Source organism: Phocoena phocoena, chromosome X, assembly GCF_963924675.1.
Source record: "Phocoena phocoena chromosome X, mPhoPho1.1, whole genome shotgun sequence".
Lineage (NCBI taxonomy): Eukaryota > Metazoa > Chordata > Mammalia > Artiodactyla > Phocoenidae > Phocoena > Phocoena phocoena.
In genome coordinates, this window is record NC_089240.1 from 117,705,875 (window position 1) to 117,730,238 (window position 24,364).

A 24,364-nucleotide genomic window follows, 5' to 3' on the forward strand; every position below is an offset into this window, starting at 1 on the left:
GGGCGGGAGCCACAGCCTGCCCTGCCCCGGCCCTAACTCGTCCGCCGCGCCGCTTCGCTCGCAGCCCCTCCTCAGTCCGCGGCAGCCGCGTCGCCCGCCCGGCGCTTTCGTCTCGCACCCAGGCTGGGGAGCCACGGTGCAGCCTGCCGGCCCGCCCCAAACCCGCCAGACAGCCGGGCTCCCCGCTTCCCGGCGGGGCGGAGCCGGGGTCTGCGCGAGGAGCCGGGACCGGCAGGGCGCTGTAGAGACCCCAGCGCGGGCGGGGCGGAGCGGGGCGGGGCGCGGGCGGGGGGATTAGTTACGAAAGCCGCCCCCTCCTCATCTGGAAAGGCGCGGGTCTCCCCACTACCCTTGCTTCGCTCCGCTCCCACCTACGCGGCTTTCCCTCCTCTGGTTCTTTCTCTCGTCCTGTCTCCCCACCTAAACCGTCTCACTTCCACTTTCTCTATCAGGTTGTAAAGTCAGGCTTTGTGTCGCTGCTGCTGTGCAGCGGGGCGGGATTTCCCTGACAACCCCCCTTCCCCAAACTCCTCCCTCTCGTCCCCACCCCCTCGCTTTTCCCAGAGCAACCTGGGAGTTGTAGTCCCGCCGCGCCCCTATTCCTCCTAGTACTGCGGGCTGGGAGCTCCCCCACACGCCCGCACGGGATTTGCCCAGAGGGTTGAAGGAGGAAGCGGCTGAGACTGCTGGGCCGAACCGCGGTTCTCAGCTCGGGCTGGAAGTGGAGGCCAGGAGCGCCTGGTAGATTCCCTGCGGTGGGAAATGTGAAAAGGATACGTGAGGCAAAGCCTCGAATACCCGGAGCCTTCCCTAGGACGCGAAAAATTGTGCACCGGGAAACGCTCTCCACCCTCTCGGCTCCTAGTTTAGAACTGGAATTTGCGAAACTTTAAACATTACATATGAAAGCCGAGGCTAGAATTGCCACGAGACTGGCCGTCCCAACCCCACGTCGCCCGGTTTGCACCGCTCTTTACGGCGTGCCCCGAGGCTGTTGGAGCAGAACGTTCAGATTCCTCTGAAAAAGTAAGGAAGAAATAAGTAAAGGAAGTTCAGGGGCATCTCCACGAGCCTCTACCGTGCCACCTTCTGCCAGTGTGCCGCTGGAGATAGGGGCCAGCTACACCGCGGGCCTACCCTTGGGTCGTGAAGGGCCTTTACTGCTGGGCGCAAGCGCTTCTCCTTTTCCCCTCTGGGGTTTAGATTCATTTCAACAGACCTTTCCTGGGCATTTTCTTTGCACCAGGCTGTGTTAAGGGCTGGACACGGCGACTTCTTAAAAGACCTCCCCTGACCAGAGCGCGGGGAGGTGTCGCGCTCTGGTCAGGGCTACCCACGTGCCAAAACAACAGGTTAGAAGTAATGGCTGCTAGACTAGAGGTGCCAAGTGCTGAGAGCGCTAGTAAATCTGAAAAGGGGGTCGGGGAAGCTTTCTCGAAAGCGCTGGAGGTTAAACTGGACCCTACAATATGAGAAGGCTTTAGAAGGAGCGCAGTGGGCAAAATCCAGGGTGGAGGGAGAGGTCGGTGAGGAAGTGCCGGAGAATCTAAGAAAAAGAGCACACCGTCTTGGCAGACGCCCAGCACGTGTGGGCGGGCACGGCCCGGAGGAACTCAAACCCAAAAGGATCTTCAGAAACACCCTAGAAGTTTGCACTTGATAGTGCGAGCCACGAGTACCCATCCTCATTGAAGTGCAAACGCAGGAGACTTAAGGTATGTTCCCAAACTGTCCTAATTGCCAAGAAGTAAAACCGTGCGTTTCCAGTTCTTTCCCTATGATGGTTCCTTGTGTTTACTCACACTTAAGGCTGTATCTAGTGATTTTTAAGATTTATGTTAGATGTCTGTTAGTCAGATATTAGGATATTTTATTTTATTGGCAAAATGGATCTAAGGTTTTGCTCTCTACTCTTTCAAAGATTTATTTTCAAATAGAAAAAGTGTATTTTCTAGCTTTACTTTTATTGAGCAGAATGACTAACGTAATTTAATTCACTAATTGTTGAACACCTACTATGTGGCAGGCACTATTCTAGACACTGACTGGAATTTGGAGGTGGAAGAGCATATTGCTATTTGTTCTAGGTATAAGTCTAGAATCCTTATCAATAAAATACATCCTTATCAATAAAATTGGTAATAGAAAATGAATTTAGACATTTGGGGATGCAAGTGCTTACTAATAAATAATAAGTAATATCTTTCCATATTCAATTTTGTTAAATGAATGGAAAAAATGTACTTAGCTTATAGATTCAAACAGATCAACTTAAAAAAATTTAGAGAACTGGAAATTGTTTTTCAGTATTCTCTCACACATCATTGTGTATTTTCTCACATGCCATTGCCACGTTGCCCAGCTTAAAAGCAAGGCTTTTAGAATCTCCCAAGATATGGCAGTATTGTTGGTCATATTTTCATTTGTTATTGTAATTTCACCATCTCTCTGTCCTCCTAATTTATTTCATCACAACACCTATACTCTTGGGTCCAGATTAATTTGCTTGACTATAAAAATGCAATTCCACATAAATATGCTCAGCAAAACATGAAATTTGTGCAAGGTAATTTATTTCCATATCCAAACTCAACCTGAATTAGAGTTACTCTCACACACCCATCCTTTAGATTTTCTTTCCTTTGTGAGGTGTTTTTTTTAGATAAGAAGAAATTATTTTTGTTCTTTTCAGTGCCTCTTCACAGCTTCCAAAAGAAACCCAGGTGTTGTAGAAAGCTGTTGTCACTGGCTATGAAAAGTGGACCATCACCCAGCATTTTCATTTGGCCAGTTCCATAAACAGAACTGCAAAAACTAACTTCCTCCTGTCTAAACTGTCAGACCTCTTGGTATATAACACCAACTCTTGTGGTACATCAGCTGACTGCAGTAGAAGCCCCAGGCTCCTGCAGGCAGGAGTTCAGAGGAAGCGGTCTTCTGTCCTTATTCCCATCTTGACTAGATATAATTTGTACTGTCTCGGAAAGGGAAGGGAAAATGTTCCTTGACCATTTCAGTCCTGCTGCCCTATTTCTGTGCAAGCCCTTTGGAAGCCCTTCTTCTCTATCACCCCAGTTGCTCTTTCCCACCTTCTACCTCAACCCCTCAGAAATCTCACCATGGGAAATGGGCAGAACACCCACTAGGGCACCGGATTCATCAGTCCATGCTTGGGAAGGAGGGGAGCAAATTGCTTCTGGGATCAGTTGGTTGATCAGCAATTCAGGGATCTAGCAGGAGGGGAATGATGAGAAGGAAGAGTCACTTCCTCGTCTAATACTAAGAAAAGAAAGAAAAAAAAATTGAAGCTGTTATATCAACATCTCTATCACGGCCATCAGCAAGTTGAAGAAATTCAAAGGTCTCCGCTGAGCTTTCAAAATACCTCATAAGGACTTCCCTGGTGGCGCAGAGGTTAAGAATCTGCCTGCCAATACAGGGGACACGGGTTTAAGCCCTGGTCTGGTCCGGGATGATCCCACATGCCGCGGAGCAACTAAGCCCGTGTGCCACAACTACTGAGCCTATGCTCTAGAATCCGTGAGCCACAACTACTGAGCCCATGTGCCACAACTAGAGTAGCCCCTGCTTGCCGCAACGGAAGACCCAACGCAGCCATAAATAAATAAATAAATAAATAAAACAAAAACCCCCAAAATACCTCATAAGACTACCTTTTGCCCATTTGAAATTTCTTTCTCCCTTACAAAGCTGGCCTTAACGTTGATGTAAAACCAATTTTACCCATATCTTCCTAACTATTGGCCCCTTCCAATTCATTCCCCACCCTGCAACCACAGAAGTCTTTGGAAGACAAATCAGATCAAATCACTCCCCTGCTTATGACTTTTCAGTAGCTGCTCATTGCTTTTAGGATAAGTCCCAAATCTTGCCTTAACCTCAACTACAAGGTTCTGAATTCTCTGACCGCTGCCTTCCTCTCTAGCCTCCAGTGAGCCTTCTCTCCCCCTTACTCACCAAGCTACACTCCACTGGCCACCTTTTATCCCTTGAGTTCCCAAAGTTCTTTTTCCCCTGACAGATTTTGCACTTGCAGCCATCTCTGCGGGAATGCTTTCACAGCCTTTGCTATTCATCTTTCAGATCTCAACTTAAATGTCACTTTGTCAGATGAGATCAGGGCTCCCTGTTATAGTGCTCCAAATAGCCCATATTAATTACACCGAGGGTACTGTACTGACAAATGAGGTTAGTAATCATGGAGAACAGAAGTCCAAGGGGATTGTGGATGATCTAATATCATTTTGCTTTTCAAAAAGGGGAAGTAGGTGTATTCTAGTAATCATATCAAAGACATGCACGGTCCTAGAACTGATTGTTCAAAGGATGGGGTATTTTATTTCAGGGGAAGGGAAAAGGCAATCACTACGAACTACGGTGAACTCACTGGGATATATTTTGGCCTTCAAGATTCAGAGAAGATGATTTCTGATTCAGAATTCTACATCCTGCTAAACTATATTGGGAATATAGAGAACAGGTTGGAGAGGATGTGGCATAAGAAGACTAAATCTTTATCTTCCCAAATAGGAAGTCATTAAGTCAAAATATCTCACTGTAGTTATTTTATTTAGAAATAATGTGGTAAATACCAGAAGAAACAGCTAAAATAATGAATAGTGCTTGCCTCTAGGAGTACGAATTGAGAATGGAGAAGAAGGGGATAACGGACTTCTATTTTATCTCTTCACAAGTCTTTTTTTTTTAATTTTTATTTATTTATTTTTGGCTGTGTTGGGTCTTCGTTGCTGCATGCAGGCTTTCTCTAGTTGTGGTGAGCAGGGGCTACTCTTCATTGCGGTGTGCAGGCTTCTCATTGTGGTGGCTTCTCTTGTTGCGGAGCACGGGCTCTAGGCACACGGGCTTCAGTAGCTGTAGCATGAGGGCTCAGTACTTGTGGCACGTAGGCTCTAGAGCACAGGCTCAGTAGTTGTGGTGCATGGGCTTAGTTGCTCTGCGGCATGTGGGATCTTCCCAGACCAGGGATCGAACCCGTATCCCCTGCATTGCCAGGCGGATTCTTAACCACTGCACCACCAGGGAAGCCCCTCTTTACAAGTCTTATAATTAACTTTTTTTTTCCTTTTTCGTACCAACTGCTTTTTTTTTAACATCTTTATTGGAGTATAATTGCTTTACAATGGTGTGTTAGTTTCTGCTGTATAACAAAGTGAATCAGCTGTACATATACATACATCTCCATATCTCCTCCCTGTTGTGTCTCCCTCCCACCCTCCCTATCCCACCCCTCTAGGTGGTCACAAAGCACCGAGCTGATCTCCCTGTGCTATGCGGCTGCTTCCCACTAGCTATCTATTTTACATTTGGTAGTATATATAAGTCCATACCACTCTCTCACTTCGTCCTAGCTTACCCTTCCCCCTCCCCGTGTCCTCAGGTCCATTGTCTACGTCTTCGTCTTTATTCCTGTCCTGCCCCTAGGTTCTTCAGAACCATTTTTTTTTTAGATTCCATATATATGTGTTAGCATACAGTATTTGTTTTTTTCTTTCTGACTTGCTTCACTCTGTATGACAGACTCTAGGTCCATCCACCTCACTACACCACATCTTCCTTATCCATTCATCTGTCGACGGACACTTAGGTTGCTTCCATGTCCTGGCTATTGTAAATAGAGCTGCAATGAACATTGTGGTACGTGACTCTTTTTGAATTATGGTTTTCTGAGGGTATATGCCCAGGAGTGGGATTGTGGGTCATATGGCAGTTCTATTTTTTTCTTTTTTGGTTTTTTTTTTTGCGGTATGCGGGCCTCTCACTGTTGTGGCCTCTCCCGTTGTGGAGCACAGGCTCCAGACACACAGGCTCAGCAGCCATGGCTCACGGGCCCAGCCGCTCCACGGCATGTGGGATCTTCCCAGACCGAGGCACGAACCTGTGTCCCCTGCATCAGCAGGCAGACTCTCAACCACTGCGCCACCAGGGAAGCCCTATTTTTGTTCTTTTAAGGAACCTCCATATTGTTCTTCATAGTGGCTGTATCAATTTACACTCCCACCAACAGTGCAAGAGGGTTCCCTTTTCTCCACACCCTCTCCAGCATTTATTGTTTGTAGATTTTTTGATGATGGCCATTCTGACTGGTGTGAGGTGATACCTCATTGTAGTTCTGATTTGCATTTCTCTAATGATTAGTGATGTTGAGCATTCTTTCATGTGTTTGTTGGCAGTCTGTATGTCTTCTTTGGAGAAATGTCTATTCAGGTCTTCTGCCCATTTTGGGATTGGGTTGTTTGTTTTTTTGTTATTGAGCTGCATGAGGTGCTTGTAAATTTTGGAGATTAATCCTTTGTCAGTTGCTTCATTTGCAAATATTTTCTCCCATTGTTTTTTCATCTTGTCTTTTCATCTTGTTTATGGTTTCCTTTGCTGGGCAAAGGAAAAGCTAAAGCTTTGAAGTTTCATTAGGTCCCATTTGTTTAGTTTTGTTTTTATTTCCATTTCTCTAGTAGGTGGGTCAAAAAGGATCTTGCTGTGATTTATGTCATAGAGTGTTCTGCCTATGTTTTCCTCTAAGAGTTTGATAGTGTCTGGCCTTACATTTAGGTCTTTAATCCATTTTGAGTTTATTTTTGTGTATGGTGTTAGGGAGTGTTCTAATTTCATTCTTTTACACGTAGCTGTTCAGTTTTCCCAGCACCACTTATTGAAGAGGCTGTCTTTTCTCCATTGTATATTCTTGCCTCCTTTATCAAAAATAAGGTGACCATATGCGCATGGGTTTATCTCTGGGCTTTCTATCCTGTTCCATTGATCTATATTTCTGTTCTTGTGCCAGTACCATATTGTCTTGATTACTGTAGCTTTGTAGTATAGTCTGAAGTCAGGGAGCCTGATTCCTCCACCTCTGTTTTTCTTTCTCAAGATTGCTTTGGCTATTCGAGGTCTTTTGTGTTTCCATATAAATTGTGAAATTTTTTGTTCTAGTTCTGTGAAAAATGCCAGTGGTGGTTTGATAGGGATTGCATTGAATCTGTAGATTGCTTTGGCTAGTAGAGTCATTTTCACAATGTTGATTCTTCCAATCCAGGAACATGGTATATCTCTCCATCTATTTGTATCATCTATAATTTCTTTCATCAGTGTCTTATAATTTTCTGCATACAGGTCTTTTGTTTCCTTAGGTAGGTTTATTCCTAGATATTTTATTCTTTTTGTTGCAGTGGTAAATGGGAGTGTTTCCTTAATTTCTCTTTCAGATTTTTCATCATTAGTGTATAGGAATGCCAGAGATTTCTGTGCATTAATTTTGTATCCTGCTACTTTACCAAATCCATTGATTAGCTCTAGTAGTTTTCTGGTAGCATCTTTAGGATTCTCTGTGTATAGTATCATGTCACCTGCAAACAGTGACAGCTTTACTTTTTCTTCTCTGATTTGGATTCCTTTTATTTCCTTTTCTTCTCTGATTGCTGTGGCTAAAACTTCCAAAACTATGTTGAATAATAGTGGTGAGAGTGTGCAACCTTGTCTTTTTCCTTATAATTAACTTTTAAACTATGTACGTGCATTATTTTTGTAAAAATAAGAATCAATTTGAAAATACAAATAGCGTTTGGAGACACGGACTGGAAGTAGGAGAGCATTCTAAGGAGGAGAATGGCAAAGATGTGGAGGCAAAAATATTCCAGTAAATGGTTAGTGGACCTGCCTATAGGAGCAATGGGTCCACATGCAGGAGTAGTAAATGATCTAAAATTTTTACCTCCCTTCTAGGAAGCCCTGGAATATTCATTCCATCATATGAAAGAGTAAACCAAGAAAGAGGAAGACATCGAGAAACAGGGGATAAACATAAAAGAGAAGTGAAGGGAATTCCCCAGATGATAATGAAAGAAAGTTTGCGGTAGACAGCTATGTGGCACACCTAAAGATCAGCCAGGCCAGAGGAGAGTAGGAAGATGGAGGGATACAGGAAGGATGTATCTAGAGAAAAGAATTTTTTAAAGTAGCTAATAGATTACCTGATGTGTTTGATGATATGCAGAGTGGTATTCAGAAATGTTTTACAGGTATGAGAAAATTAGTGAAGAATTAGTAATCGATACATATAAACAAACAAACTAAGAAAAACCAATGCAGTTTTTAACTCCAGGAAAAAGTGAAAGTTGCTCAAGCAGGTAAATGAGTCGTGATAAAATACTGTTTGGCTCCAAACTGAAAGACATTTACATAGCCATAATAATGAACACTGCCTTACTGTTTTACCAAATTAAAAAACTCTTTTGTAGAATGAAGGGAAAGCAAGTTGGAAAGGATGGTGTTGTAAGAGGTCTAAATCTTTATCTTCCATGATAAGAAGGCAGTAAGTACTATCTAAAAATGGAAAGATCAAGAGCATCAGTATAAGTACATTATTTAGAAATACAGAATATTAGAGGAAACAGCTAAGATTATTGAAAGTGGTTGCTTTACTAGTACAGATCAGAAGTTGGGAAGGATGGAGTAGAGGTCTGCTCTTTTGCTTTAAAAAGTCTTATTAATCTATTTAACTTTTTTTTTCTATTTAACTTTTAAACCATGAATATGTATTACTTAAAAAAACTTAACAAAAAGAGTAAATAGCATTTTGAATGCGCAGAAAGGAAGGAGAGCATTCCAGCCAAGAGAAACAGCAAAGATATGAAGTAGTAAACAGACCTTCCTAGGGGAGCCTGAGTTCACAGTGGGGAGCAGTGAAAGACAATTTTATAGCTATCATTTATTGAACATTTGCAATGTGCCAGACACTGTGCTAAGCACTTTATACACATTACCTCATTTATTCTCATTAACCGCATAAGATACCATTACTATCCTCATTTTACAGGTGAAGAAACTGAGAGGTTAGGGAACTTGCTCAATGTCACAGCTTGACAATAGCAGAGCAAAGAGTCAAACAGGTCCACCTGACTCCAAATCCATACCCTTAACCACCACATTTTGAAGTCATAATTGGCAAGATTTCATCACTGATTTAATTTATGGAACAAAGGAGAGAGGTGAATCCAAAATGACTCTAAGGAATTAAGGCTCAGAGCATGGAAGAAAAGGTTTATTCATTTATTCATTTCAACAAAAGTTTATTGAATGTTGATTACATCCAGGCAGTGTGCTGGAGCCATAGTAATGTGCATGAGAGATGTGATCCCTGCTCTCATAGGGCTCACCATCAGTCGTACATAGGAAAATCATTCAGAGGGAACATGAATGGAAAAAATTGGGAGTTCAGTTTTAACTATGTTGAAGTAACAATAGAATGCTCTAATAAAAAGGTATAGTATGCATGGAAAATGTGGTTTAAGACCTTGATATAAGATGCTCTAAACCTCAAAAGTTTACCCCTGGGGCTGCCCTGGTGGCGCAGTGATTTAGAATCCGCCTGCCAATGCAGGGAACACGGGTTCGAGCCTTGGTCCGGGAAGATCCCACATGCCCCGGAGCAACTAAGCCCATGTGCCACAACTACTGAGCCTGCGCTCTAGAGTCTACGAGGCATAGCTACTGAGCCCACGTGCCACAACTACTGAAGCCCACGCACCACAGCTACTGAAGCCCGCGCGCCTAGAGCCCGTGCTCCACAGCAAGAGAAGCCACCGCAGTGAGAAGCCTGCACACCGCAAGGAAGAGTATAGCCCCTGCTCAGCGCAACTGGAGAAAGCCCGCGCACAGCAACAAAGACCCAATGCAGAAAAAAAAAAAAAAAGTTTACCCTGGTCAAGGGTAATCAGAACTGAGGAGAACTATTTCATTTAATGCTTCAGAAATCCTGCATGAGCCTTAAGAATTCAGTTTCAGTGGTGGTTGGGCTGGAAGCCAGATTGCAGGAGTTTATAGATGTAATCCATTCATTTGCAAAGCTTGATGGTGGAAGAAGGAAAAAGGATTGTACAATTGCTAGGAGGGCCGTTGCTAGAGGGCCATCAGGATTAAGCGGCTTTTTTTTTTCTCCCCAAACTAAAGGAGACCTATACATGTTTAAAAGCAGAGAGGGGGCTTCCCTGGTGGCGCAGTGGTTGAGAGTCCGCCTGCCGATGCAGGGGACGCGGGTTCGTGCCCGGGTCCGGGAAGATCCCACATGCCGCGGAGCGGCTGGGCCCGTGAGCCATGGCTGCTGAGCCTGCGCGTCCGGAGCCTGCGCGTCCGGAGCCTGTGCTCCACAACGGGAGAGGCCACAACAGTGAGAGGCCCACATACTGCAAAAAAAAAAAAAAAAAAAAAAAAAAAAAAGCAGAGAGGGAAAGATTCTGTAGAAAGAAGCTGAAGATTTCAGAAAGAAATGATGATTGAGGAAGCTGGGTGTGAAATGAGGTAAGAGGGGATGGACTGGAGAACAGGAGGCTCAGGTCGAGGGGGGAGGAGGGACCCTTCCTCTTCTAAGACAGGGAAGAAGGCTGAGAGAGGAGAGAGTGAGTTGAACAGTCTTAGATGAAGAGGATGCACAGGAGTGAACCGTCTCTATCTTTTTTAGTTTTTGTGAGAAAGGTCAATTGGGAAGGGAACGGAGCTTCCTAAGGAATCAAAGAATAGAATTTGAAGCTCAGATCTGAAAATTAACAAACCCTTTGGGTACTCAACCACCCTATTTCAGTCGCTTTCTACTGTTTAAAATAATGGCAGATTGTACCATCCTTCAGGCTTCCTGATCAACTAATTCAACTTTTATCTCACCCAGGCCAACTTTTACGTACTAAGACTCAGGCAGGATGCCATCAAAATCCATTAAAAATGGCTCTCTTCCCAGCAGTGATAGTGATGCAAACTCCCCTTAAGAATCAAATCCAACCTTGCATTAATTAATATCTCTGTTGGTGTCTGTTTTAAGTCATATAGTTCTTACTGGCTCACTTTCTAGTATTTGTAATTCCATTTGGCACTCTTCGGCAAGTATTCGGTCTGCCCTACTTGAAAAAGTATTTGCCATTTTGGTTTCACTTATTTCTTGTCACAGGATATAAGTATAATGCACCAATATGCACAAAACACATAACAAACACAAGAGCTTCTTGAGGGCAGGGACCATGCCTTATTGATCTTTATGCCTATTTTCCACGGAAGAGCGTAACACATTGTTGAAGCTAAAGGAATGTTGACAAAGGAATGAGTGATTATGGATGTGCTGTTATGGAGAGAGACCTAAACTGAGATCCAGGAGATGTCAATTCTCGCTGTTATTTAGGGTTCCCTTTGGACCAATCACGTATATTCTCTGGACCTTATTTTCCCCATGGGAAAATGAGGGGATTGGATGGTTTGTTAAATTACTTCTTACTTTTATATGCTATTTTTTAAAATTTTATTTATTATTTATTTTTGACTGTGTTGGGTCTTCATTTCTGTGTGAGGGCTTTCCCTAGTTGCAGCAAGTAGGGGCCACTCCTCATCGCGATGCGCGGGCCTCTCACTATCGCGGCCTCTCTTGTTGCAGAGCACAGGCTCCAGACACGCAGGCTCAGCAGTTGTGGCTCACGGGCCCGGTTGCTCCGCGGCATGTGGGATCCTCCCAGACCAGTGCTCGAACCCGTGTCCCCTGCACCGGCAGGCAGACTTCCAACCACTGCGCCACCAGGGAAACTCTATATGCTATTTTTAAGTAGATAAAATTTCAGGTTTCCAAGTGGCAATATTTAGATTGCTGTTAGGAACTTGTTCTAAGTCCCTGGCCAACCCATTGGTCACTGCCTGTGAGTCAGAGTAGATCCGTACCTCAGGCCATCTCTCCTGGGCACAATAGACAACCAGATGTGTTGCTCAAAGTTCTGTCCACTGGGAAGATTTGCCTTCCCTAGTGTCTCTTCAGGGCACCCCATGGTGGGATTGTAGTGATGCAGTCATCCACTTTAAGATGGTGCCAGCTTATCTATGCAGAGTTTTGTGTAAACCAGGCTCATGTATTTCTTTTTGACCTTAAATCATTTGGTCATAGGTAACTTACCATGAGGCCACAGGTATGGATTGAGGAGGGGCAGCAATATGGCAGGAGGAGGTGCCAAGGGAGTCTGGGCCACCTGCTTAGGAAACTAACTTATGCCTTCAGATCCTGCTCAGACTGCATCCCACATAGACACCTTCCACAAGATGATGGAATACTTCTGGGCACCCCAGACTTTATGGCCAGGCAGATGAGATAACACTGTGATGGGCAGCCTGTGTCTTTATCCTCACTTGGCTAGGCATTCAGTCTCCACCAGAAACCATCAGCAAACCAGGAGACTCTTCTCAAAAGGGAGCTCCCAACAAAACAGGAAATCAATTGAGGTGAGCAAGGCAGGCATCCCAACAGGTGTTTACTAGACCTTCTCAAACTCCCCTGCCTCCTTTTAGCACTGCCTTTTCCTAGCCTCTGTGTCAAGAGCCCAGTGCTCTTCTGCAGTCCTCCCTTATGACAGAGGAATGAGATCTGATCAGCCTCTTCAATTTAAGAATTTGAGGACTTTAAGAAACGTTTAAGTGTTTAAAAAGAACCACAGGGAATGAGGAACGCCGAGCCGAAGTAATGAGTCTATGGTGGTGGCATTTAAGTGTAAAGGATATGGGTGTGTAGGGAGGGTTCACTCACCTTCTGCCTTTCAAATCACACCTTGCGACTGCCAACTTCTCTGCCTCATACCTTCTGCTTTACAATTGTGGGGAAGGCCAAGTTTCCTTTCTGCTCCAATTGGCCTGCCTTTCAGTATTGCACACCTCCTCCTTACTCCACCTCCCCTACGACATACTACTATACCTGTGCTTTATGAGAATCTTCCTAATCAATCCTGGGTAACAGAGAACACCCAACCGTGACAAAAAGACTAAACCCATCACATAAATTAAGCACTTACGCTACATTTCATTAGCACTCGCAGTAAAGCTGCTTCCTTCTCTGTGAGTATCTGTGCATATAGATTGTCCAGAATCACCCAGGCAACCAGGTATAATATGGACTTCAAAGAAACAATGGTCTTGTCATTCTTCACAAAAAGTGAATTAGCTCCTCTCCTGAAGGCCAGTACTAAGACTATGACTGGTAATGTCTCAACTCCTGCTCAGCTCTAATAATCAGGCTATTTCTGTGTCGTCCCGTGACTGCTGGGCAATCTCCCATCATTAAAGACTGTTTTATGTTACCACAGGGCAGGCAAGTTTCCAGTGACCCGTAGGCTTCCGCAGGAAGTTTTAGCCAGGTCTAATCACTGTGGGTCTCCAGCAGACCCACTCCCCTCCCCATCCCGACACTGCTGTCCAAATGAAATTCGGTTAAAGGAATAGAAAAGTCACAAAAGGGTAGAGTGGAGTTTATGGACCAATTGTTTACAGTTTGTCAGGGAACAGTTTTTTCAAGTACTTACAAGGTCATAACCTTCCTTATCTCCTTTGGGTTGCCTCCCTCAGTTATTTATCAGTCTACCAGAAATCTGGTGTTCCCTAAAGCACAGGACTCTCGATAGTTGCCCTGATTCACTACACTTTAGGCTTCGTGCTTCCTGGATGGTGTACATATTTGTAATACGTGCAGAGTTCCTGGGATCGGCTATTTTGTATTTAATAAAGGGATGTGAGACTACTTCACTTTTTGACAGTCTGTAAAAGTGCCATATTAATATAAGTTGTTAATATTATTTAGTGGGAAAAGTCAGTATCTTCTGTGGTTTAAATCACAGCTGCCTCGGCAATATATGCTAATTTTCCTAATCGGCTTTTGTTCTTGGCCCAGATCATAAACAATATTCATGATCTCAAGTGTACAGAGAATTTATTTATAGCCTTGGCATATTTTTCCATGAACTGTTTAAATACCAACATAGTCCAAATGCAGCCTTCCAGGAAAATAGTTGATTCGTATTTATTTCTATTGGTGACCTTCCATAGAAAGAAATTAAGGATCACATAAGTATGAAGAAGAGATAGGAAAATGCAAAAGTTCAGCAAACTGCTGTGATGATAGGTAATGAAATTTTGTATATTTTGTGTACCTCATATTTCCATAATGTAGTTCCACAATGATCTTTGGCGTCTTTTAGAAGAAGACCTACACTTATTTCAATTTCTTCCTCGACTGCTGGGATGGCAAATATATGACATGTCTTTTGCCACTTCCTGCTCCCACTTCACAGCAGACAGTGCTAGTCTATCTTGGCATCTTTGTCAGTGAATTTGGAGTAATCCCATAACCTTTTGCAGTCCAGCCCTGTACACAGCTATGTAAATAGATCAGACTAGTCACCTGAGATGAAAGCCATTTGTCATTCTTGTTCTATCCTTGAGAGGTCATACCGTTCCTTACTCAAGGATCAGTGATGTCAGCGAGTAGAAACTCATTCAAGCTACCTTAAGAAGGAGAAATTTATTATAAGAATATGACAGACAGTATTATAGGTATCTGGTCTATGAAGTACAGCCAGGCCGCAGAATGATTGAAACTGGAATTGGCTAGCAGAAACTGAGGTTGCGCGCTCTTTCTCTCACCACGTAGTATCTCTCTTCTATGCTTCTATCTCCTCTTTCTTTTTTTGTTGGTTTTGTTTGTTTTTGGCATGTGGGGTCTTAGTTTCCCGACCAGGGATCAAACCCGTGCCCACTGCAGTGGAAGTGTGGAGTTGTAACCACTGGACCGCCAGGGAGGTCCCCTCTTTCTTTTGACTATCATCTCTACTTTCTACCTAACTGCCTTCTCAGCCTGACTCTGTTATTTAATTCAAGCATCCACATAGTCCTCTCACCAGAGTCTCTGTGTCTCTTATTGAAAATTCTCAAGAGACCAAATCTAACAGCCAACTAATTTATGTGCTTCTAGGATGTCAGTTGTCTAATTTTGGTTCAGTCAGGGTAAAGACAGTGGACTCTGATTGTGTGAAGGACTGTCCCTCCCAGAGCTATGAACATGCCAGATGAAACCTGAAGAAGTTGGGTCTCGGTGGGCAAATTGACTATCTAATCTGTTCACATATATTCTTTTTGTCCTCCCTGAGTGCAGTTGCCAGATAAAATACAGGAGGCCCCATTAAATTTGAATTTCAGATAAACTATGAATATTCTTTGACATATGCATGCCCCCCAAATTACTCATTGTTTACGAGAAATTCAAACGTAAATGGATATCCTGTGTTTTATATGCTAAATCTAGCAACCTATCCGCAAGTCCTCTCTTACACTTATCCCTTGAGCTGGTACAGTGAAATGTTTTCTAGTAAGTCAGTAGCTGTTACCCTTAGAGGGTGGGTAAAAATCCTAAACTAAAATATCTCTAACTAGCAGAGATTCAGTGTGGCCATAGCAGTAGTCCATGTTTAGAATATTGCATGTTCTACTCTTATTGGCTCTATTTTTGAAGACTTGTTTTTTCCTTCCAGACTGATTTTAGGACAGATTTTTTTGGGGAGTGGGTGGATTTTCTCTTCCACAGGATAGAAGCTGTTTAGGGGCAGAGTCTGACTCATGTTAATTTTATGCACATCACTCAGTAGAGTGTTTGGAGCACCATGAGTATATGACAAATGCCACAATTTCAAAAAATGACTTTCCTGGAAGAGTCTCTTCAAAAGAAGTTGAATTGGTGTCTCCTCTTTCTTTTGACTGTCATCTCTACTTTCTTGGGTAGGATTTGTTTAGGGCTTTGGGGACCACTCATTCCTCTTCAATAACCAAATCAGAAACAAAGTACTGATTACAGATGATTGATTTATTCATTAATGGCTGGCCAAGACCGAATAACCCAACACAGAGTGCTGTTAAGAGGTAGATTGTGGATGCAGCTTAAACTTGTGACTTAAGAAGGGGGCCTCTGGGGATTCCCTGGTGGCACAGTGGTTGAGAATCCGCCTGCCTATGCAGGGGACACAGGTTTGTGCCCTGGTCCGGGAAGATCCTACATGCCGCGGAGCGGCTGGGCCCGTGAGCCATGGCCGCTGAGCCTGCGCGTCCGGAGCCTGTGCTCCGCAACAGGAGATGCCACAACAGTGAGAGGCCCGCGTACCACAAAAAAAAGAAAAAAGGGGGCCTCTGACTTTCCAGTGGAATTGTCATCTTGACACTCACCTGCATATTCATGTGCAGAGAGAGAAGGAAGAGAGAGAGAGAGAAGACAGAAGAGAGGGAAAGAGAGAGAGATGACTAGACTTTTAAATCAGACTCTAGTCCACTTACCCAACCAGCAAAATGGATGAGGACCCCAGAGCTGCGTCACATATCAAGTCACAGGTTGTACAGAGAGCATAGCAAACACGAATCACCTTTCAAGATAGTGACCTTACCTACTAGTGATGTGTGACCTAATGCAGTTTAACTCTGTACAATCAGATTAGTCACTCCTTTTCCTGTGGGGAGGAGGCGATGCAAGGGATGGGGTGGGAAAGGACACTTCCTCCCTAGTACTCCTCTCTTATTTTTCCATTATTTGGTCTTAGCCATTTTTAAGGCAATAGCAAACTTCACCAAGTGTATTAGTTTCCTACGGCTGCCATAACAAAGTACCAAAAACTGGGTGGCTGAAACAACAGAGATTTATTAGCTCACAGTTCTAGAGGCTAGACATCTGAGATGGAGTTGTCAGTAGGGCCATGCCCTCCTCTGAAGGCACCAGGGAAGGATCTTTTCCAGGCCTCTCTCCTCAGTTCTGGTAGTTCCTTGGCTTGTGGCAGCATAACTCTCATCTTCATGTGGCATTCTCTCTGTTTGCTTGTCTGGGTCCAACTTTCCCCTTTTTATAACAACACCAGTAATGTTGAATTAGGAGCCCACCCTAGTATGATATGTCCTCATCTTTACTAATTACATCTGCAGTGACCCTGTTTCCAAATAGTCACTTTCTGAAGTACTGGGGGTTAGGACTTCAACATAGGAATTTGGGGGAGGGGCACAATTCAACACATAATGCCAAGGTATTCCATCACTTGTAAACCTCATATCCCTCGCAGCATCTCCTGGATTTGTTTTTTCCTCTTATCTGAGTACTTCTTACAAAAGTGTTTCAATGTGGATGTTTGTGTGGGAGACCTTCTGAGGCCTCGTATGCCTGAATAAAACTTGATCCATATTACCTGTGGTAGAACAGAAGTGTACCACAGAATGTGAGCTTTAGAGAAAGAAAATAAACCACAAAATCTGGCATATATATATATATATATATATATATATATATATATATATATAGGACCCATGGGATGTTATGGTCACGAAAAAATATTTTTTCCCTCCAGTCCAGCATCCAGTACCTAGTTAATGAATAGGGGAGGTGTTCTTTGGGAGACTGGCTACAACATAAAAGTGGTTTAAAGCTCTAGAGCACCATAAATCTCTATTTTAGACTTACATGGTTTAGTGCATTTAATAGTAATGAAAAAAAAGTGGCTTGAATTAGTGTATGGTAGTCCAGACTGGTTTCCCGACAATTCACGAGTCTAGCAATTGGCATACGGATCCTGAAATACCTTACCCCACACTGCTTTAATTTTTTAAGTGACTTTGTAATATGTTCTTATTTTTTCCTGTAAGTAACCTCAAGAGATCAGCATAGAAGGCTTTATTTTTGACAATTTCACTTTGTCATCACTGTTCTTTCAGTGAAACTAAGGTTTATAAAAGAGACTTGTTTACACAACAGTGCTATATTCCTTTTTTGAACAAATATCGAGTTGACTGCCTTTATTGTTAATAACTTAGAATATCTGCCATTAGTCCTGTAGTACCTTAGAATTTTATTTCACTTTGCTGTGAATACCTTTATATTTATTTATATAAACATGTAGAAATTAAAGGTAAGTAGCTTAGTAACGTTCTATTTTTTAAAAATTGAAGTATAGTTGATTTACAATATTGTGTTAGTTTCAGGTGTACAGCAAATTCAGTCATATATATATTTTTTCAAATTCTTTTCCATTATAGGTTATTACAAGATATTGGGTATAATTCCGTGCACTATACAGTAAATCCTTGTTGCTTATCTATTTTATGTATATGTAGTAGTTTGTATCTGTTAATCACAAATTCCTAATTTATCCCCCCTCTTCCTTTCACATTTGGTAACCATATGTTTGTTAAAATTTTTAAAAAACATTTAAAAATTGAATTATAGTTGATTTGCTATGTTGTGTTAATTACTGCTGTACAGCAAAGTGATTCAGTTATACATATATATATATATATGTATATTCTTTTCCATTATGGTTTATCACAGGTACTGAATATAATTCCCTGTGCTATGCAGTAGGACCTTGTTGTTTATCCATTCTATATATAATAGCTTCCATCTGCTAACCCCAAACTCCCACTCCGTCCCTCACCCACCTCCCTCCCCCTTAGCAACCACAAGTCTGTTTCCTATGACTGTGAGTTTGTTTCTGTTTTGTAGATAAGTTCATTTGTGTCATATTTTAGATTCCACATATAAGTGATATCATATGGTATTTGTCTTTCTCTGTCTGACTTACTTCACTCAGTATGACAGTCTCTAGACCCATCCATGTTGCTGCAAATGACATTATTTCATTCCATTTTACGGCTGAGTAATATTCCATTGTATATATGTACCGCATCTTCTTTATCTATTCATCTGTCGATGGACATTTAGGTTGTTTCCATGTCTTGGCTATTGTGAATAGTGGTGCTACGAACATAAAGGTGCATGTATCTTTTTGAATTATAGTTTTGTCTGGATATATGACCAGGAGTGGGATTGCTGGACCATACGGTAATTCTATTTTTAGTTTTCTGAGGACTCTCCGTACTGTTTTCCACGGTGGCTGCACCAACTTACATTCCCAGCCTTTTGATAATTTTAATATGACATTAAAAAATAGTCCACTTTGCTAGGAAAATTGGTGACTAAGGGAAGAGTTTGATGAAAGAGGATATATATGAATTTGTTATTATCAGCAAATTTCTACTATTCAGGGAAAAATGACTGTATAGTTCCTATATTTTATTTTTTAAAGTAAAATACTTATATACGACAGATTTACGGCAATTTATTTCTTCATCTCCTTTAGCAGTCTTCAATGTTATTTTGATTCAGGCACATAAGGGAATAATTCTAAGTAGAATTATCCTCAAGCAGCACTACCTGAAAGTTCTTAGATGTAAGCTATAATTAGCCCTTGCTTATTTCAAAGAGGCCCTTTCTATGCATTATATAAATAATTGCAAAACTAATTAATCATGATTAGCCCTTGTTTTCTAAGGTTGCAACAGCAGAGGAATAATTGTGGGTTGTATATAGGTTACCGTTAAGGAGATATTTGACTGAAGCTCCCACAAAGCTTTTTTCCTACTTCTAATTCCCTTCCTTTGCTGCTTCTAATTCTTAGGGATTGCACAGTGGCAGGGTCAGCAGGATTTTGAGAACCGATAAAGTTGAAGACTTTAAGTAAGTCCTTGCTTGACACCGTCATAAACATCCCACATCTGGTATATCACTTCTCTGTGGCCACTTAAAAATCTGTGATCCTGGCACATGTCTCCTCAACCCTGGTGAAAAGTGGTCTTCTTGGGGCTTGCTTGGTGGCACAGTGGTTGAGAGTCCGCCTGCCAATGCAGGGGACACGGGTTGATGCCCCGGTCCGGGAAGATCCCACACGCCGTGGAGCTGCTGGGCCCGTGAGCCATGGCCGCTGAGCCTGAGCGTCCGGAGCCTGTGCTCTGCAACGGGAGAGGCCACAACAGTGAGAGGCCCGCATACGGCAAAAAAAAAAAAAAAAGTGGTCTTCTTGCTGAATGAGCATTCCTTCAGCTCTTCACAGCTGCCCCTCCCGACAGGAGCTAGAAGAGAGGATCCCTAAGCATCCTTTCAGCTCCATGCTTCTTTAATTTCTTTTTATAAATTTTTTTTCATTTGTAAATTTTTTTATTTTTTAAGTTTTATTGAAGTATAGTTGATTTACAATGTTGAGTTAATTTCCATGCTTATATAATTTCACGTAGAAAGTATTATATGTGAGAAATGTTTGAAATCTGACCTTTTAGCACTATGTTTTTTAAACATCTTTATTGGAGTATAATTGCTTTACAATGGTGTGTTAGTTTCTGCTTTATAACAAAGTGAATCAGTTATACATATACATATGTTCCCATATCTCTTCCCTTTTGCGTCTCCCTCACTCCCACCTTCCCAATCCCACCCCTCTAGGTGGTCACAAAGCACCGAGCTGATCTCCCTGTGCTATGCGGCTGCTTCCCACTAGCTATCTATTTTACGTTTGGTAGTGTATATATGTCCATGCCACTTTCTCACTTTGTCACAGCTTACACTTCCCCCTCCCCGTATCCTCAAGTCCCTTCTCTAGTAGGTCTGTGTCTTTATTCCCGTCTTACCCCTAGGTTCTTCATGACCTTTTCTTTGTTTTTTCTTAGATTCCATATATATATGTTAGCATACGGTATTTGTTTTTCTCTTTCTGACTTACTTCACTCTGTATGACAGGCTCTAGGTCCATCCACCTCACTACAAATAACTCAGTTTCGTTTCTTTTTATGGCTGAGTAATATTCCATTGTATATATGTGCCACATCTTCTTTATCCATTCATCTGATGATGGACACTTAGGTTGTTTCCATCTCCAGGCTATCATAAATAGAGCTGCAATGAATATTTTGGTACGTGACTCTTTTTGAATTATGGTTTTCTCATGGTATATGCCCAGTAGTGGGATTGCTGAGTCATATGGCAGTTCTATTTGTAGTTTTTTAAGGAACCTCCATACTGTTCTCCACAGTGGCTGTATCAATGTACATTCCCACCAACAGTGCAAGAGGGTTCCCTTTTCTCCACACCCTCTCCAGCATTTATTGTTTCTAGATTTCTTGATGATGGCCATTCTGACCGGTGTGAGATGATATCTCATTGTAGTTTTGATTTGCATTTCTCTAATTATTAATGATGTTGAGCATTCTTTCATGTGTTTGTTGGCAATCTGTATATCTTCTTTGGATAAGTGTCTATTTAGGTATTCTGCCCATTTTTGGATTGGGTTGTTTGTTTTTTTGTTATTGAGATGCACGAGCTGCTTGTAAATTTTGGAGATTAATCCTTTGTCAGTTGCTTCATTTGCAAATATTTTCTCCCATTCTGAGGGTTGTCTTTTGGTCTTGTTTATGGTTTCCTGTGCTGTGAAAAAGCTTTGAAGTTTCATTAGGTCTCAGTTGTTTATTTTTGTTTTTATTTCCATTTCTCTAGGAGGTGGGTCAAAAACGATCTTGCTGTGATTTATGTCATAGGGTGTTCTGCTTATGTTTTCCTCTAAGAGTTTGATAGTGTCTGGCCTTACATTTAGGTCTTTAATCCATTTTGAGTTTATTTTTGTGCATGGTGTTAGGGAGTGTTCTAATTTCATTCTTTTACATGTAGCTGTCCAGTTTTCCCAGGACCACTTATTGAAGAGGCTGTCTTTTCTCCTTTGTATATTCTTGCCTCCTTTATCAAAAACAAGGTGACCGGGCTTCCCTGGTGGCGCAGTTGTAGAGAGTCCGCCTGCCGATGCAGGGGACACGGGTTCGTGCCCCAGTCCGGGAAGATCCCACATGCCGCGGAGTGGCTGGGCCCGTGAGCCATGGCTGCTGAGCCTGCGCGTCCGGAGCCTGTGCTCCGCAACGGGAGAGGCCACAATAGTGAGAGGCCCACGTACCGCAAAAAGGTAAAAATAAAAAATAAGGTGACCATATGTGCGTGGGTTTATCTCTGGGCTTTCTATCCTGTTCCATTGATCTATCTTTCCCTTTTTGTGCCAGTACCATACTGTCTTGATTACTGTAGCTTTGTAGTATAGTCTGAAGACTGGGAGCCTGATTCCTCCAGCTCCACTTTTCGTTCTCAAGATTGCTTTGACTATTCGGGGTCTTTTGTGTTTCCATACAAATTGTGAAATTTTTTGTTCTAACTCTGTGAAAAATGCCAGTGGTAGTTTGATAGGGATTGCATTTTGCATTGAATCTGTAGATTGCTTTGGCTAGTATAGTCATTTTCACAATGTTGATTCTTCCAATCCAAGAACATGGTATATCTCTCCATCTGTTTGTATCATCTTTAATTTCTTTCATCAGTGTCTTATAATTTTCTGCATACAGGTCTTTTGTCTCCTTAGGTAGGTTTATTCCTAGATATTTTATTCTTTTTTTTGCAGTGGTAAATGCGAGTGTTTTCTTAATTTCACTTTCAGATTTTTCATCATTCGTGTATAGGAATGCCAGAGATTTTTGTGCATTCATTTTGTATCCTGCTACTTTACCAAATTCATTGATTAGCTCTAGTAGTTTTCTGGTAGCATCTTTAGGATTCTCTGTGTATAGTATCATGTCATCTGCAAACAGTGACAGCTTTACTTCTTTTCTGATTTGGATTCCTTTTATTTCTTTTTCTTCTCTGATTGCTGTGGCTAAAACTTCCAAAACTATGTTGAATAAGAGTGGTGAGAGTGGGCAACCTTGTCTTGTTCCTGATCTTAGTGGAAATGGTTTCAGTTTTTCACCATTGAGGATGACGTTGGCTGTGGGTTTGTCATATATGTCCTTTATTATGTTGAGGAGAGTTCCCTCTATGCCTACTTTCTGCAGGGTTCTTATCATAAATGGGTGTTGAATTTTGTCGAAAGCTTTTTCTACAGCTATTGAGCTGATCATATGGTTTTTCTCCTTCAATTTGTTAATATGGTGTATCATGTTGGTTTATTTGCGTATATTGAAGAATCCTTGCATTCCTGGAATAAACCCCACTTGATCGTGGTGTATGATCCTTTTAATGTGCTGTTCGATTCTGTTTGCTAGTATTTTGTTGAGGATTTTTGCATCTATGTTCATCAGTGATATTGGCCTGTAGTTTTCTTTTTTTGTGACATCTTTGTCTGGTTTTGGTATCAGGGTGATGGTGGCCTCGTAGAATGAGTTTGGGAGTGTTCTTCCCTCTGCTATATTTTGGAAGAGTTTGAGAAGGATAGGTGTTAGCTCTTCTGTAAATGTTTGATAGAATTCGCCTGTGAAGCCATCTGGTCCTGGGCTTTGTTTTTTGGAAGATTTTTAATCACAGTTTCAATTTCAGTGCTTGTGATTGGTCTGTTCATATTTTCTATTTCTTCCTGCTTCAGTCTCGGCGGGTTGTGTATTTCTAAGCATTTGTCCATTTCTTCCAGGTTGTCCATTTTATTGGCATAGGGTTGCTTGTAGTAATCTCTCATGATCCTTTGTATTTCTGCAGTGTCAGTTGTTACTTCTCCTTTTTCATTTCTAATTCTATTGATTTGAGTCTTTTCCCTTTTATCTTGATGAGTCTGGCTAATGGTTTATCAATTTTGTTTATCTTCTCAAAGAACCAGCTTTTAGTTTTATTGATCTTTGCTATAGTTTCCTTCATTTCTTTTTCATTTATTTCTGATCTGATCTTTATGATTTCTTTCCTTCTGCTAACTTAGGGGTTTTTTTGTTCTTTCTCTAATTAGCACTTTTTTTTTTAAGTGATGGGTTTTTAGAAAGAGCTGTACTGAATAAGGAACAAAATATAATTAATTTCAGTTCCATAGCCAGGAAGAAGGGATGAGTTTTGGAGGTGAGCGTCAGGCATGTGGATTGAAGGGAAAGAGAGTGGAGATAGTCTGAGAGGCAAGGGCCATGCTTGAAACTGGCTTCACAGCGCCCCCTGTAGAAGGGGAATGTAAGGAAGCCATGGACTGACTGAGATATGGCCCTGACTCTTGCTGAGCCGGGAAATAAACAGAGAGCAAGACAGAAGGAAGGAGAAAGGTACCATGAGAGATAATACAATGCTGCAAGAAGGCTAAGAAATAGAAATTCGGAGCCCTCTTACTTAAATCAGGACATTTCCAAAAAGTGCCAAAGACTGTCCTTTGGAGTGATAGGACTTAATTATTTTAATTATTAGCTTGCACAAACTTTCACTGGTTAAATTTTTTTTTTTTGCTAACATTCTTCTCTGACGCATGGTACTTATTTTTATTACGTATTTTATACTGGTTTTATGTGTGAAAGCCCCACTAATGCACCTAGAATGTTGCACATTGAATGAGCTTCAAATATTCTGTAGACTCCTACTCTATAATTAAGTGTGGTTTAAAAAGGAACATACATACTCATGCCGATAACTTGTTCTTAAGATGTCATTATCATTGGATGTCACTGGCAGTTAGTCATTTTTATTAGCTATTAATATTCACAGCCTTTAAAGTATTACAAGTCTCTGGCTTAAAAATGGGAAAGAGAAGAGAGCTTAGATTATTTGGCTCTGCCTTCCAAGACATGGGTTGAATTTAAGCTGAAAACCGTACAATTTCAACTTTTGCTATTTTCCAGGTTACTGATAGCTCAGATTAACTCCAAAATCATCTTACAATATGAAGCCACATTAGTCAATGAAATTGTAATTTTGATT

At 41.9% G+C, this 24,364-nt stretch overlaps 1 protein-coding gene across 1 annotated transcript in view; it reads right to left on the reverse strand.

Annotated features, from left to right (window-relative positions):
- Window positions 1-605: 605 nt before the first annotated feature.
- The window catches only part of CXHXorf66 (chromosome X CXorf66 homolog), a 29,304-nt gene continuing 5,545 nt past the window's right edge, over window positions 606-24,364 (reverse strand). The window contains 2 exon segments of the mRNA XM_065900277.1: window positions 606-750; window positions 901-1,018. Coding sequence (XP_065756349.1) covers window positions 606-750; window positions 901-1,018 — 263 coding nt within the window.